At 42.4% G+C, this 14,993-nt stretch overlaps 1 protein-coding gene across 3 annotated transcripts in view; it reads right to left on the reverse strand.

The window, feature by feature from the left end:
* The window catches only part of ARHGEF10 (Rho guanine nucleotide exchange factor 10), a 949,815-nt gene that overhangs the window by 482,910 nt on the left and 451,912 nt on the right, over nt 1–14,993 (reverse strand). For all 3 annotated transcript variants that reach the window (XM_069235817.1, XM_069235818.1, XM_069235819.1), the window contains 2 exons: nt 5,799–5,944; nt 4,708–4,883 (listed from right to left, as the gene is read on the reverse strand). In XM_069235817.1, the coding sequence (XP_069091918.1) occupies nt 4,708–4,883; nt 5,799–5,944 (322 nt within the window). The remainder of the gene's footprint in view (nt 1–4,707; nt 4,884–5,798; nt 5,945–14,993) is intronic.

Here is a 14,993-nt window from a genome sequence, read left to right on the forward strand (position 1 = left end):
CAATGGGCCTATTTTCTTTGGAAGGCTTTGAGCGACACGCTGGTCAGAAAATAATTAACTAGGTCCAGCAGAGTAGTTCAGAGCCAGAATCAAATTAAGCGGGGACTCAGGAAAATGCTGCAAAATCCAAAATTAATGTAGAAGTGCAAATTTGGCCAAATAAACATTACATTTGCACTCAGGACCTTTGAAGCCTAGTACAAGACCATTTAATAATTTCTCTAATTTAAGCCAATACAAAGTTGAATGTTGAGTCAACTTTCACCTACAGTTAGAATACAGTAAGGTACTACAGACCTACAGTGAAACACTCAGAATCACTGCAATGCACCACAGAATCACACTGTAGTACAAAAATAAATGGGAGCATTTCTTTTTGAGTACCCAATTAAATTAGAAGACCTAAATGGACCATAATCAAATTACTTGAGGTCCCAATTGTGATAAGCTAGCTGGGGGTGCCGACTACAATCTGAGTTAGACAGCCATCACATTCACCTAGCCTGACACATGTGTACATGTATTCAATTGTAACCAACTCAGAGCCTTTTACCCCAACTGTGCAGATGTGAACGCTATTTAAAAAAATGGTCACTAGAGGTTAGCACTAAAAGTAATTTTAAGAGACCTTACAATGAGTAATGTTCAGTTGGTGAGATTCACTCACAGCAGAGATACATCAGGTGGTCCAAAATAATAAAATCTAGAGGGAGGTGGGCTTCAGTGGGTCACATTAACTTCCTCACATAGACGTGTCACATAAGAGCCCACAAGGACATAAAGACATACCCCCAATAAGCTCTGCCCTACTGTATACAGCTGTTTGTCTCCTACTTTTTTATAGAGGACATCCCTCTGCTCTTTAATCACTTGACTGATTAAAAAACGTTTATTGATTAATTTACACTATGTAATTTGTACAATTGTGCTGATCTAAAAAAGATTTAAATATATTTAAACAAACAATAATTTTAGTGAATCAAGAGATATAAGATTTAAGCACACCTGAATATTGTCTGCACAGAAGCTTTGAGCGCTTCTCTGCAGACAAGAGTTCATTTAATTTCTTATTCCCTGTTCATCTTCAATTTACACTATCCTATTGGTTCTTACAGTCAGAGTCAACATCCAAAAAGGAGTCTCAAAGTCTCAAATAAATAAATGTTTTTAAAACAAGCAGCCAATCATTCTGGTCTTCGCACCTCTTAATTTTAATAACCGATGTGTTTAAACTCATACCTGCTCTCTTGCAAAGCTAATTTTAATTGGTTAATTTTATTGTATTGACCAATGAATATCAAAACTTTGCAACATCAAATGTGCATATGTTTAAAAAGAACAATAAAACCTGGTCAATACATTTGTTGCAATTAATTTTTGTAAGCAATGTCTGCAAATTTTACAATTATTGTGTCGCAGATCAAACTACAATTACAAGCATCTTTGCATTTGCTAATGCCATAAGCTAGAAACGTGGGCCAGCCAATATCTTCAACAAAATCCACATTGCAGACAGGAACAGAGCAGATGTTGTAACGATTCTGTACTGCATTGGCAAGGCCTGTAAGCTCCAGTCCAGCTCCAAAACAGAAGACTGGGAGCATCCATAGTCTTTAGCGGGAAGCATCAAGAAACTTAACTGCATGATTTTGTGCCATTCCCTTTCACTGACTGCACAACAAAGTTACATTTGATTAGACTAATTCAGGTAGGAATCCAAGACATATCCTAAATTCTTCTTTCATTCTAAGTCTAACTAAGCAATAGATTGTGAGATTAGTGTGTGTAGACACTGCATACTTAAAAAGGGGTTAAGACAGGTTTAATTCTCAAAGAGCTTGAATTTATAAAGTATTAAGCGTGTCAAATAAAACTTCAGCTTATTCAATCTGCTGTGCCATAACATAGGTATGCTGTCTTTGAACAATTATACCCCAGTTTGCACTTCTCACCACTGTACCTCCATCAGAACTTCTGAAAGAGTGACAATGTTTCAGGTAAGCTGATTTTTACTGCCAAAGTGTGCTTAACTAAATCATTTTCAATCTCGCCTGAGCTTTGTTCATTGATGTTGGAGGCATACTAAAGACAATTTTGTAGGTGTTATACTGCAACAAATCCAAGCAGGTTCCCACCTATTCTATATAACCAAGCTGACTATAGACCAAGGTAGGAATCAACATTGCTCTTATAGTAGGGCACGAGCTGACAAATTATACAGATTGTTATGTAGTTGACAAAATATGAAAGCCAGAGGCAGTGGCATACTGTAATGTCATAAAGGCCAACTGCAGAATAAAGCTAATCTCATTTACAACTTCCCATTTCTCACAGTAATTCATAGGCCTTAGGCGGAATGGAGACCTGTGGAAGATGGGGGTCCCCATGAGCCACAGAGGCCTGCTTTATGCCCCTCTAAACATGCATTTTTGACTGCAGCTAAAAGGAAGTAGGAGTGAGCCTGTGTCACTAATCCAAAAGCCTAAATAAATGTAGGTAGAAGTACAAACTATTGCATGCTTGTCCATGAATGAAGTATTGATAGGGCTCTGGTTTTTTGTTTTCTGGATATTGTAATTTTTGTTTTGCTTGCATTATCAAATAAATTTCAATAATCGGACCAAATCAATATGAGTCTGGTTGAAAGTGACCTATTATATCGCAAACTCCAAAATTTGAATGCACCTTCTGATGTTCTGGTGGGAAAAGTTTTGCCCTTTACAGACCCTGCACAAGACAAGCCAAATAGAAGCTTAACTGTAGGACGGTCAATACGCATCCCAGCTTCAGCCTCTTGCTTATTGGTTTATAACCAAATATTTTGTGGCCCTGGACCAACTTTACACATAATCATGCCTATTCATGAAAGACCAAACTAATTTAGTAAAGAAAGCTTTGCCCACAGAAGTCTTCTGTCCACAGCACCAAAATCAGCACTCTGATCCACAAAGCAGTCGTGTAAATAAGCACCCAATGTGTGGACTGTTTGGTGAATCAAAGTTGAAGCAGCAAAACGTTATCCAAAGTGCTGTATTGTGCATTAAAGCCAGTTGAAAGAACCTTTTCTAGGTAAAAGTCCCTTTTCTTTGAACCAATTGAATAGATAAACCAGTATGATTTTTGACCATTTACAGCCCCAGACAAAAACCTGTCTCCGCTATGAGTACAGATTAATTCTTCCTCCACATTTTGTCTTAACAATTACCTGACAAAACGTTGTTCATTCTTCCACAGCAGTTGTTTATAATGTACATCCTACATACTTGATTGCTGTGAGTTATCTGTTTACCTAATCCTGTTTCTGCACAATTCACTACCTTATGCCACTTTTAGTCACTTTGTTTCTTTCTTCAAGTCTTGCATTGCTCTTTATACCTATTTATTTCTTGCACTGCTGTCTTGCAGAATGTTTTTTCATGTGCATGTAATTTGTTGTGCCCTAAGCTCCAGTTCTGAAGCCAGCTCTGTGTGCCTCTAATTCAATAAGAAAGTTAACTCCATTTCAACCCCAGGCTTGCTTTGTTACATGTGTGCATGGGAGTCAGAGAAGTGGATCATGTGCCTGTCTGTGGGAGTATATATTTTGTATGTTCATACAGTTTCTGAACTGACACCTTTTCCTACTTGGATATAACTTTGATCTAATTCAGAATAGGGATTTATCTTTATTTTGACATATAACATTATCAAATATCAATTGATTGATTATATTAACGTATAATAATGATACTTGGAGATTAATACTTAAATGAAAGATGAACAACTAAAAGATTGGAAAATAAAACCATTTAATCCACACTAAACTCCCTTTATTGACTGAACAAATGATCCAATAATTGATAATGTTTGTGCGCTAAAAATAGCCCCTTACTTCTCTATCTACATAAAAATCCATCGAACTGTGTGCAAAGGGTTTGATTAATGAATGAATTGTAGAAACAGGGAGGTAATGCCCACACACACCTGCTTCTGTTGCAGTGTATTTGTTATTACTCTATAGAAAAAAACTTTGCTACCAAGTCATGATCATTCATTGTTAGTGTACTTAACAGAAAACAACAAAGAAAGGTTATGATCTTTCTTAATCATCCTTAGGAGATCCATGTGTATCCTACAAGCACCATTTATTACAAATAGTGTCTACTACTTCTTCTCTATTCAAAGTTTTGACTTTTTTCTGTTCCTGCCAGTGATGATGCTAGTGTTCCAGAAACAGTTTAGGTATCACTGACATGTTTATTGTTTAACTAGCAGATGATATGCATCTTCTGTGACCTTTTCATTCACCAGGGTGCACCGCTAATTCCTGGCCAGTGAAGCTGGTTTTCCAAATAGATTTTTGCCAGAACCTAACAACTACAGTTAAGAATACGAATTTCTAGTACCAATTAAAACAACCCTGGAGTAACCTTCTCCATTAAATACAATTTCAGAATTATATAATCGATGTGAGGTGACGTGTTCCCAACCGAGCACCCCACAGTAGCTGCATGTACCTAGAACCAGTTTGTAGATCAAACCATGCTTGAGAACTACTTTCCCAAATTCACCTGGCCCTCAAATATGGTAGAAAATATATTGTTGGTACCTCTTGAACACTTTCCTTGATACTTCTAAGTGCTGTTTAGGCCAGTGTATAAATCAAGACTCCCCCATTGTACCAATGCTTCTTCTTGTAAGAATGAAATATGAAATATGAGCACTTACTAGCTTTGGCATGGACAATAACTTGTTCAGCTGCATGTTCAGGAGGAAATCTGGAACTTTCTCCTTGCTCTTCATTGCTTCCATATTCTATAACCTCTACTTGGCTAAGAGGAACACTCCATTTTAGTAGGTATCTCTGTCCAGTAGATGCCCTACTACTGCCATCGCTGTAACAACTGGAAAAAGCACAATATAGTTTCTTTATTTTACTTACTCTCAGTCACCATACAGTGAGCATCATTTGATTGCAACTAATGCCCTTTACCGTTTTCTGTTATGTTGCACCAACGTTTATTGGGCCATGGAAAGCAATACCCATAAACATGGTTATGTTTTCAAGGAGCAAACACATGCTACCACTGAAGATGCATTAAATACACAATTGCATATTTTATTAGTATAATAAAAGGACATATAGCCTATATTCCCGGAGCAGAGATGAGTCTTCGATGCGTGCTTTGAAAGAGAGGTAGGTTTGAATAAGGTATGGGAATGCTGGTACAAAAATATATGAAGGTTCATGCATAGAGTGTATTAGCATGACAAACATAAAATCATCAATCGCTTTTCATTTTTAACCGTCATGTTTGTTTCATTAAATCTTTTTTAGTTTTTCTGTGATGGCAGAATGAGGAGATCTATCAGGAAGAAGGAGAAGGAAATGAGACCGCTGACCAAAGATTTTGTGCAAAGAAAGATTGTATTCTGGCTGAGGCCATAGAATAATGGCGAATGGGTGCTATTGATTGCAGAAATGCATGGGGCTTGTAAGCAGGCAAAGCTGAAGCCCTATTGCTGTGCTGTCATGGTCCACGGCAAGCAGGTCTGAAGCTTATAGTTATAAAGAGATTCTGCTGACCAACTGTGAAATGCTTGTGTGGGTTAGTTCTGTGAGCACAAAATTGGAAATGAATGTAACTACACTAAGAAAAAGTCAACACAAAATGGCATGCTAGTTGCTGTTGAAAGGGACTTGTAATGCAGATTATTTGTATACATTATGCTATGTTGTCTTGCATTCAAAAAATGACTTGAGATGGGAAGTATGTGTATATGCTGAGTAGGTCATTGAAGCAAGATGGGATACATACCGTGTGTTGACAGTAGCACACATTAGCACATCATTTAACATGAAGAGTCGCCGTTCTTTTGTTTTGATAATTTCTCCTCTCTCACCATAAACTGTTTCGAGCATGTCATCAGACCGGATGATGTACCTGTTCTCACTGCTAAGAAGCTGTGTTGTAAAAACAAAAAAGGTTTATTTAAGATTACTTTTCATATACCAATAGCAAAATGTATATTGTGCATACTCTAAAAAATATGTGATAATACATTTCTGAAGGGCTATTTTGCTTATGCTTACATCCTTTAACAAATCTCCAGCGTTAGTCTTGCCTTTATTCCCCTTAATATATTCTAAGAAAATAAAAATATTTATGACCTGTCTTATTCATGCTGCAAAGCATATCTTGTGTCCTTATTTATTAGAACTTATTCATAAAGTTATATTTGATTTGAAATAAGTTGTTTGTTGAGTGTAAGGTATCAGCACAAATGGTATCCTTATGCTTGTAATTTAGAAGAATCAGCAAAAATGACAGGTTTTTAAGGATTTTCTAAACAAGATCCGAGAAAATGTGTGTGAAGTTGAGAAAATGTGTGCATTATTGACATGCATTTTCATTTAAAGTGAAAGGAATAACAGTAGCATTTCGTGAGCCAAGAAGTCATTTTAGAACGCGAGGGAAGCAGTATTGGGCAAATTAAAAAATATATATATTGATGGTAAAAAAGCCAGAAGCCAATGAAACATCATAAGATACTGAGCCGAAAATTATAAATAATAAATAAAATAAGACATTCAAAACAAGTGCATGCCTGTCTACGGAGTGTTCTGTTCAGAGGAGGCCAGACTTCAATTACTGGAGCAAAACCTATTGTGCTTCTCTAAACAGTAGTAAGACACGCTCTACAAATCTTGTTTTGGTGGCCAAACTCTCACTTATTACCAAAGCTGGATCAAAAGAAGTTGTGCACAATGAGAATGTTTGCTCCTGTAATTTGCAGCAGGAAAACACGCCTGTTTGTAAACAGAGTGTACTAGATGTGTTATCAGTGTTCTATTCTTCATTTTGAGGTGGCTGTTTACAGTGCTCAATTTGTATTAAAAAAAGTAAGCACCAGCTTAGGGGGGCACTGCAGCCTGCTCCACCCCATTAACCCACCAGTGCTGGTGATGACCGTACCAACTCAACTACTAACCATCACAGTCCTACAAGTGTGACCATTCAGACAATTCCAGGCCACCTTAAGCTACAAGAATACTGGGGAGTTGCCTGAATTGCCATTTTTAATGTACATTGAAATGCTAAACACTGTAGTTGTGCTCATCTCAAATTTAGACAGACAGTATCACCATGTGGTGGACAGTCATTAGTGTTGGTTTTGGTAATTAAGTGCGGTTGCTGAACACCGGAAACCACTGACTCAAATTAGGCACTGTCCAGGAATCGGAGACAAAGGGGGTCATTCTGACCCCGGCCGGCGGCAGAAGCCGCGGCCTGGCTGGGCCCGCCAGAATACCGCTGCGCGGTCAAAAGACCGCCGCGGGTATTCTGGCTTTCCCGCTGGGCTGGCAGGCGACCGCCAGAAGGCCGCCCGCCAGCCCAGCGGGAAACCTCTTCCCACGAGGAAGCCGGCTCCGAATGGAGCCGGCGGAGTGGGAAGGGTGCGACGGGTGCAGTTGCACCCGTCGCGATTTTCAGTGTCTGCAAAGCAGACACTGAAAATCTTAGTGGGGCCCTGTTATGGGGCCTGGCATGGGCACTGCAGGGGCCCCCAGGGGCCCCACGACACCCCTTACTGCCATCCTGTTCCTGGCGGTCACGACCGCCAGGTACAGGATGGCGGTAATGGGGGTCGGAATCCCCATGGCGGTGCAGCAAGCTGCGCCGCCATGGAGGATTCCACAGGGCAGCGGAAAACCGGCGGTCCACCGCCGGTTTTCCGTTTCTGACCGCGGCTGTACCGCCGCGGTCAGAATGCCCATGGGAGCACCGCCAGCCTGTTGGCGGTGCTCCTGCGGTCGTTGGCCCTGGCGGTTTTTACCGCCAGGGTCAGAATGACCCCCAAAGTGTGCTATCTCTAGTTAGTGCACCAGTGCTAACATATTTTAGAAGGTAAGCAATTTGTTCCTGCATTTTGTACACTTGACTTAACTATGACCTAAGTAGGTTTCCTTGTCAAAAACTTTAAAAACAAGCATTGGCAGAGGCAATACCTCTTGGCAGTGAAAGCCTAAGCTATTGGATTTGTTAAAGCTTGTTTGCATTGGAATTAGCTGATGCCAAAATGGCCCCTAGTGCATCACAACATGTGCAAATGCATCAATGGCTATCCGGTGATAGGCTTTGTGTTAAAAAAAAAAGCCATTCTAAGATGACTTCTGAGGCATAGGCATGCATCTGCACAAGTTGTGAAGCATTGGAAGACGTTGACATTTTTAATTTCTAACAAGCTGGTGCTCAGAGATGCACCAGACCCAAGAGGCACAACCCCCAGGCAAAAGTCAACGTTATCAACAATAATGAGTCCGATTTGGTCCATATCGTCTTTTTTTAATTAATTTCTGCTTTCTTCAATGCTTTCAAAACTTGCTTGTTTGGAATGTATGTGTGTGTCACCGGGACAGAACATGCACCAGAGCGCACACCAAAACTTCGCCTTTGAGCGTTTGTTAAATTATTTTGTTGACACTGGATTTACATTTTGGTGTGCATTTTACCGTTCATAGATTGTGTTTAGAAATTTGTAATTTACCATTCCACCATAACTAGAAGCCAATTTAGAATGATCAATTAAAAGTAAAATAAGAAAATGAGCAAGAGCACAAAAAAGATAGCAGGGATGTGGCAGCATTTTGCAGTCACTGGGCCTGTGTTAAAAATAAACAAATACATAGAGGTAGCAGGATGGAGAGTTGGACAGGGAAGTACCATGGAGTAACTGATGGCCACTGAAGGGAGAACAAGAGAAGTGCTGGTGTTGTGGGTCTATTTGTTGTTCCCTGCCTGGGCACATTGGTGGCTTATCTTAGGTTTGCAGCCTGTACACTTTTACCCAGATAATATGCTCTGTATTCATTTATTCATTTTTATTCATTTTAGTTCCGCTTATTTTAATGGCAATGTTTTTGTTTCCATACTCAGTCGCTATTCTGCGAAAGCATCACTATCAGCATTATGGGTGACATACTTTGAATCACATTCTTTTAGCTCAGGTTCACAAGATCAGAATGAAAGGCACACAGGATAATATTTTGTATTGCCGCCAAAAAACTATGCAAACAGTCCAGAACAGTCCGGTACATACCTGCTTCAGGGTTCTGTGCAAGAACATAAACATGTCCCCTATAAAAACATCTTGTAGGACAAAGGGCATTAGAGGGGGCCCAGCCATGATTTTCCATCCATGCTGGTTTGATGCCAACCTAAGCCTTTTGTCTCTGCAAAGCCTGATCTGTAGACTGAAGGCCTGACCTTGTAACAAGGGTGTTATTCTCATGGACACTGCATGGACATATTTGGCTTACATCACCTGCTCTCCCTAGGATCTAGAGATTAGGTTCTAGGTAGGAATTGCATATATATATCATTGTAATATATTGGGGTTGTTTATATTCCCAGCTCTGGTTTTCGCAATCCTGATTTTGCTATTCCTCATTACCCTAGTCATTGCAATGCATGCATTTTATCATAGATTGCAGTCTTTTCAATAAATGTATTGAAAACTATCCTGCATCTCTTTTCTTACCTACGTGTGTGTAAGACACTTGTATGTGGAGATAAAAGGTTAAGGCTTGTTTACCACGATTTCCCTGAGTGGGGTTTCAGAGTTCCATGCACAAGGCTGCTACAAATTCCCTTTACAGTTTGGATTTTGGGTGAGGTACTGCTAAAGAGCCGGGAGGGTTGGGCTGACAGTTGCGAACTGGTGGGGGAGTGAATCTTTTGAACACAAGCAGAGGTGTTGCTGCCCCAAATCCAGCAGTCTCAATGTTATACGAGAGTCCTTATGACACTGGGTAATAAAAACAGGAATAAGGGAGCACAGGGTGGTGTTTTTAATAAGAAGAAAGAGAGAACCAGTGAGTGGGGTTTAAACAGAAGAAACAACAACAGATAGGAGGGGCAGAGATTCAGTGGAGTGGGAGGCAAGAAAACAAATGCTCTCCAAATGGTAAATGGAACAAACAGGCATTAGCAAAACAATAGCAAAGCCAATAGGTTTGATGTTTAAGAAGATTATTGCCCAAGATTTCACAGTATGGTCAAGTAGGTAAGGAGGGAAGGATCTGAAATGACCAGACTACTGGATCTAAGATTGGAATCTCTACCATTACTCCCTCCTGTATTGACAATGAATTTTCAAACAACCCTCTCTGCTTGCTTTCAGCAATGACCTCAGCACCGGTCTCTTTCACCCATACCTCAGCTAATTGCCTGTCTAGGTTCTTTTTACACTTTCGTCTGATTTGTGAAGATAATTAAATATGCTGCACTGCTGGCTCTTTTTCTTAACACTTCAAATTCAACCATATATGTTGATTAAATATAATCATACAATTTGATTTGCAACGACCCCATAATAAAATACTTTGGCAAAGAAAATACAAAAAATGGCAAAATATTTATTTGGTTGTCTACACAAAATCACTTATTAATTATCTAATGTTTAAAAAAAAAATCAGTTTTTGCAAGCGTGATGGCCTAAACAACAGAATCTAAAAGAAGATGGTCGTCATGGCCAAGAAAGCATAATCTATAGCTGTTGGTATTCACGCTGTGGAACGAGATTTCCTTTAATTGCTACACTGCATTAGTCACATGTATTTCCAAATTTGTTTTGAAGATCCAAGAATCCTCATCGAAAAACGTTGTGACACTGCGTAATATAATAACATCTTGGCTATTTCAACAGTAACAAACGGTGCAACTGCAGTTTTTAATTTCAGCTTCAAAGAGATGGAGTTGGAGAACCTTTTTTCGCTCCCTCAGAGGCATTCTGCGACAGAAGATGTGCAATAAGAATTCAGGTTATACTCACAGAGTCAACATTTGCCATGACGTGTAGAAAACTGTTCCTTAGTTTGTACTGGGGTGCAGAAAGAAATCCCATTCTCAAGAGCTTCTCCTAATTGTGTGATCCACTGTCTGCATTAAACATGGCTGAAGCCCTGGCTTTTCTTCTGTCTTAATAACTCATTAGCATGTCTTTTTGCACAAGCTCATTGGGGTCTCCTAAGGAGCCATGATATCTATATCAGTTGAGCTGTAACTTGTTTATTTAAAACTTTGAAGGTTAAATTATTTTGCCATATATAACTGATCCCTTACTGTCACTTCCGGAAAAATAGAGGCACAGAAAAATCTTTTCATTGACCCTTTCTCTGCTTTGTTAGTGCAAGAACATAATTTGACATAGACTATATAAGTCACGTTTTAATCTGTACTTGGAAGAATGTTTTTTTTCTAAAGAGGAACAGTGTGTTACGGCTCAAATTTTCTTTAACACCAGAGGAACTGAGGGTTTTTCAGGTCTAATGTAGAGTCTTCCCATGGAAAAAGTTAGTATAAACCATTTTCTTTTCATTATTACGAAAGATAACAAGATGATCCTGAAACTCTAAACCAACCTTCTGGGTGGTTGCAGGACGAAATACACAATAAAGGTAGATTTCCCATATATCATCTACATCTTAACCATCACCTTTGTCAAAAATCTGTAGTTTCATCTCCTTTGTGTTGGTTTTTAAAGTGTTTTCAGTTTTGTATGAGTGTAAGGCTTATAATGAACAAAGAAAGGCTAGTCTAGTAGTATCTAATATTAAAATGTCATGCGCATATTGAAGAATTTTGTCAACTGATTACCAATTTTCAGGGGGGAAAAAGATCACAATTGAAAGGCTGATACCTAAATTGGATCTATAAAAAATATACAGCAAAGATGTCAATACGCATCCCTGTTTGAGCCCATTTGTTAATACTGTCCACAAGTATGCTATATATCTTTAGATGGAGTAGGTCACGTCTATCTTTGGAATGAACTTCGGATGGGGGCATTCCAGCTAAGTGTCTGATTAAGAGTTTGGCAAATAGAGTTACTCCCTCACAAATGTGATGGATATCCTGTACACGTATTACGATTCCATGATATCCTATGGACTTCATAATACAGCGGACGGGCTGTCCTCATGTTTGTGGCAGAGTAACCCCTCTGCTAAACTCTAACTCAGGCCAAAAGCTTTTTAGGGCAATTAAAGCAATATATTCACATGGGTAAGGGTGAAATTGAGATTAAGGCCAATACATATCGGAAAGGATTGAAACCACAAATGGGCTGGAACAGGGATCTGTAATGCATTACACTTGTTATTTGTATTTAACCAGTATGATGTTTGCAAACTGTCCTATGTGCTCACATGCCAGATATGTGTATGTGGACACTAGAAACATTAGATAAATTAAGTAGAAGTACTCTTGAGCTTGTCAAACAACAAATTGCACAAAATCATGCATGAAACCCTTAATGAAACCTGAAACATTAACCTGAGTTTTCAATTAACTGAAGGGCGTCAAAAATAAAATTTGAAAGTGGACAAAGTTTGAGTTGATGGGCGGGATAAAATTTAGTTAATAGAAGTGATAAGATTAAGTTGACGAAAGGGATAAAATTGAGTTGATGGAAGGAATCAGATTAAGTTGTTGTAAGGCATTATGGCCCTCATTCTGATATTGGCGGGCGGCGAATATCTGGCCGCCGAATGACCGCCCCGCGGTCAAAAGACCGCGGCGGCCATTCCAACTTTCCCGCTGGGCCGGCGGTCGCCCTCCAAAAGAGCGGCCGCCGGCCCAGGGGGAAAGCCCCTGCAACAATGAAGCCGGCTCCGAATGGAGCCGGCGGAGTTGCAGGGGTGCGACGGGTGCAGTGGCACCCGTCGCGATTTTCACTGTCTGCTAAGCAGACAGTGAAAATCTTTGTGGGGCCCTGTTAGGGGGCCCCTGCACTGCCCATGCCAGTGGCATGGGCAGTGCAGGGGCCCCACGACACCCGTTCCCGCCATCCTGTTCCTGGCGGTAAAAACCGCCAGGAACAGGCTGGCGGGAAGGGGGTCGGAATCCCCATGGCGGCGCTGCAAGCAGCGCCGCCATGGAGGATTCCCTGGGCCAGGGGAAAACCGGCGGGAAACCGCCGGTTCCCCTTTTCTGACCGCGGCTTTACCGCTGCGGTCAGAATGGCCCTGGAAGCACCGCCAGCCTGTTGGCGGTGCTTCCGTGGTCCCCGGCCCTGGCGGTTTGAAACCGCCAGGGTCGGAATGACCACCTATGTTTGTTAGCAGTCATAAGGAGAATAATGTTTTTCAGAATTCTAAACACAGCTGACTGTTCTGTATGCAAAGAGATTGCCTGGTGTGCAGATGAGGCACTCTACATGGGTGAAAGTGGTCCTTTAAAATTCATCTCTGGGGGGGCGTGGCTAGGCACCAACCACAATGACCGCCATTTAGCAGAGCTCCTCTCTCCGTTTTCTAATCCCCCTTAAATCTGCACAATTGTCCAGCCTCCCGACATCAGCGAAGAGCAGGGAGCGGCCACATTTGTGGGGCGGAGGTCTAGGGGCGATCTTGCCCCGAGAGTCGCAGAGGAGGAGGCCAGGGCACCCTGTGGCATGTGGGCAGCAGTGCAGTGGCGTCGAGCCGGCTGTTGAGAAGTGGCGTGCCGAGCTGTCGGACCTGCATCAGACGGTGGAGTGGAGGGGGGGTGACCATGGGCAGCCCCCGGGTCCGGGGGCTTGGGTGTGTGGGGTCCTATCTGGGGTCGCCTCGGCCAGAGTACCTGCGGTGGGAGCCTGGTGGAGTCTTTGCTTCCCAGTCCCCCCTCCCTCTCTAATGGTGGTGGCGGCAGTGACATCTGGAGCTCAAGAGGCAGACAGCACGGGGAGCATGGAGGTGAGGCCGGAGGAGGCCCACTGTCAAGTGGTGGACCTGCGGCTGACGTATGGGGTGTGGGTGCTGAGGCCCTCACGGAGGTTGCTGGACCTGCAAAGGGGGAGCTGTGGATGGTTGGCTCCCCCTCAACCCCCGAATCACCCTCCCCACCTTTTCTCTACAGAGGCAACAGCGCGGCTGGAACAGCGGGGGACCTTGGGGCCCTGTCCCCCCCTTTAGTGAAGAGTCATTGGCGGAACTGGTGTCCGGAAGCGGAGCGGTGCGGACGTGGGCACATCACACAGAAGTGGGTCCAACCGGCTTGGCGGCCCTGCCCTAGGAGCGTATTGAGGCCGGTGATGCAGCAAGACTGCACCTGGGGGGATCGCTGGCGGGCCTCCTCGGCGAGATCGCCTTTCTATCATGGTCAGAAACAAGGGGCGCCCTCGGCTTCAGGTGAACAAAATGGACAAATATGCAATGCCGAGACTGGCGGGTGGAACGGTGGTGCCAGACAATGCTGGGGGGGGGCAGGAGAAGGATCGGGGCCCAGCAGACGAGCCTTCTCTGAGTGCAATAATGGCAGCAATCCACGATCTGCGCGGCTCGCTGGAACCTAAACTGGATGCGGTCACAGTGGATGTAAATCTTCTTCACGTAGATCTCAAGGATGTCACGGAGAAGGTCATTAATGCAGAAATGGATATTGCCCGGTTACAGTCTACATCTAAGAGGCTGGAGGATCAGGTCCAGTTAATTACAGCGGAGCATGAGAAAATAATGGCCCGCCTGGAGGATCAGGAGGGGAGGGCCCAGAAAAAACAACATTAGAGTGGTGGGGGTCCCGGAAGGCGCTGAGGGCCAGAGTGTTGAGTTTTTCTTAGAAACCCTGATCATGGACTCCTTGTGCCCTAAGGGACATTCCAAGTTCTTCACAGTCGAGCGGGTGCATAGGGCCCCAATCCCGCCCCGATGCCGGAGGCCTACCCGTTAGGACAATCATTGCACTATTTTTTTACTTTTGAGACAGAGATGCCATCCTGCAGGCTGCCAGATCACACGGAGATCTTCAATATGAGAATGCTACTGTATGTTTCTTTCCAGTCTTCATGCTGAGGGTCCAACGGAGGTGCCAAAGCTTTCAGGAGGTCAAAAAAACACTGCAGGACTGCAAAGTCAAATATATGATGCTCTTCCTGATTAGACTAAGTGTAATTGCAGAGGGGAAGGTATGGCATTTTCACACCCTGGAGGAGGCCTGGGAGTGGCTGGACGGGTCCCGGTCGGTGGGCCACGT

Source organism: Pleurodeles waltl, chromosome 5 (genome assembly GCF_031143425.1).
Source record: "Pleurodeles waltl isolate 20211129_DDA chromosome 5, aPleWal1.hap1.20221129, whole genome shotgun sequence".
Lineage (NCBI taxonomy): Eukaryota > Metazoa > Chordata > Amphibia > Caudata > Salamandridae > Pleurodeles > Pleurodeles waltl.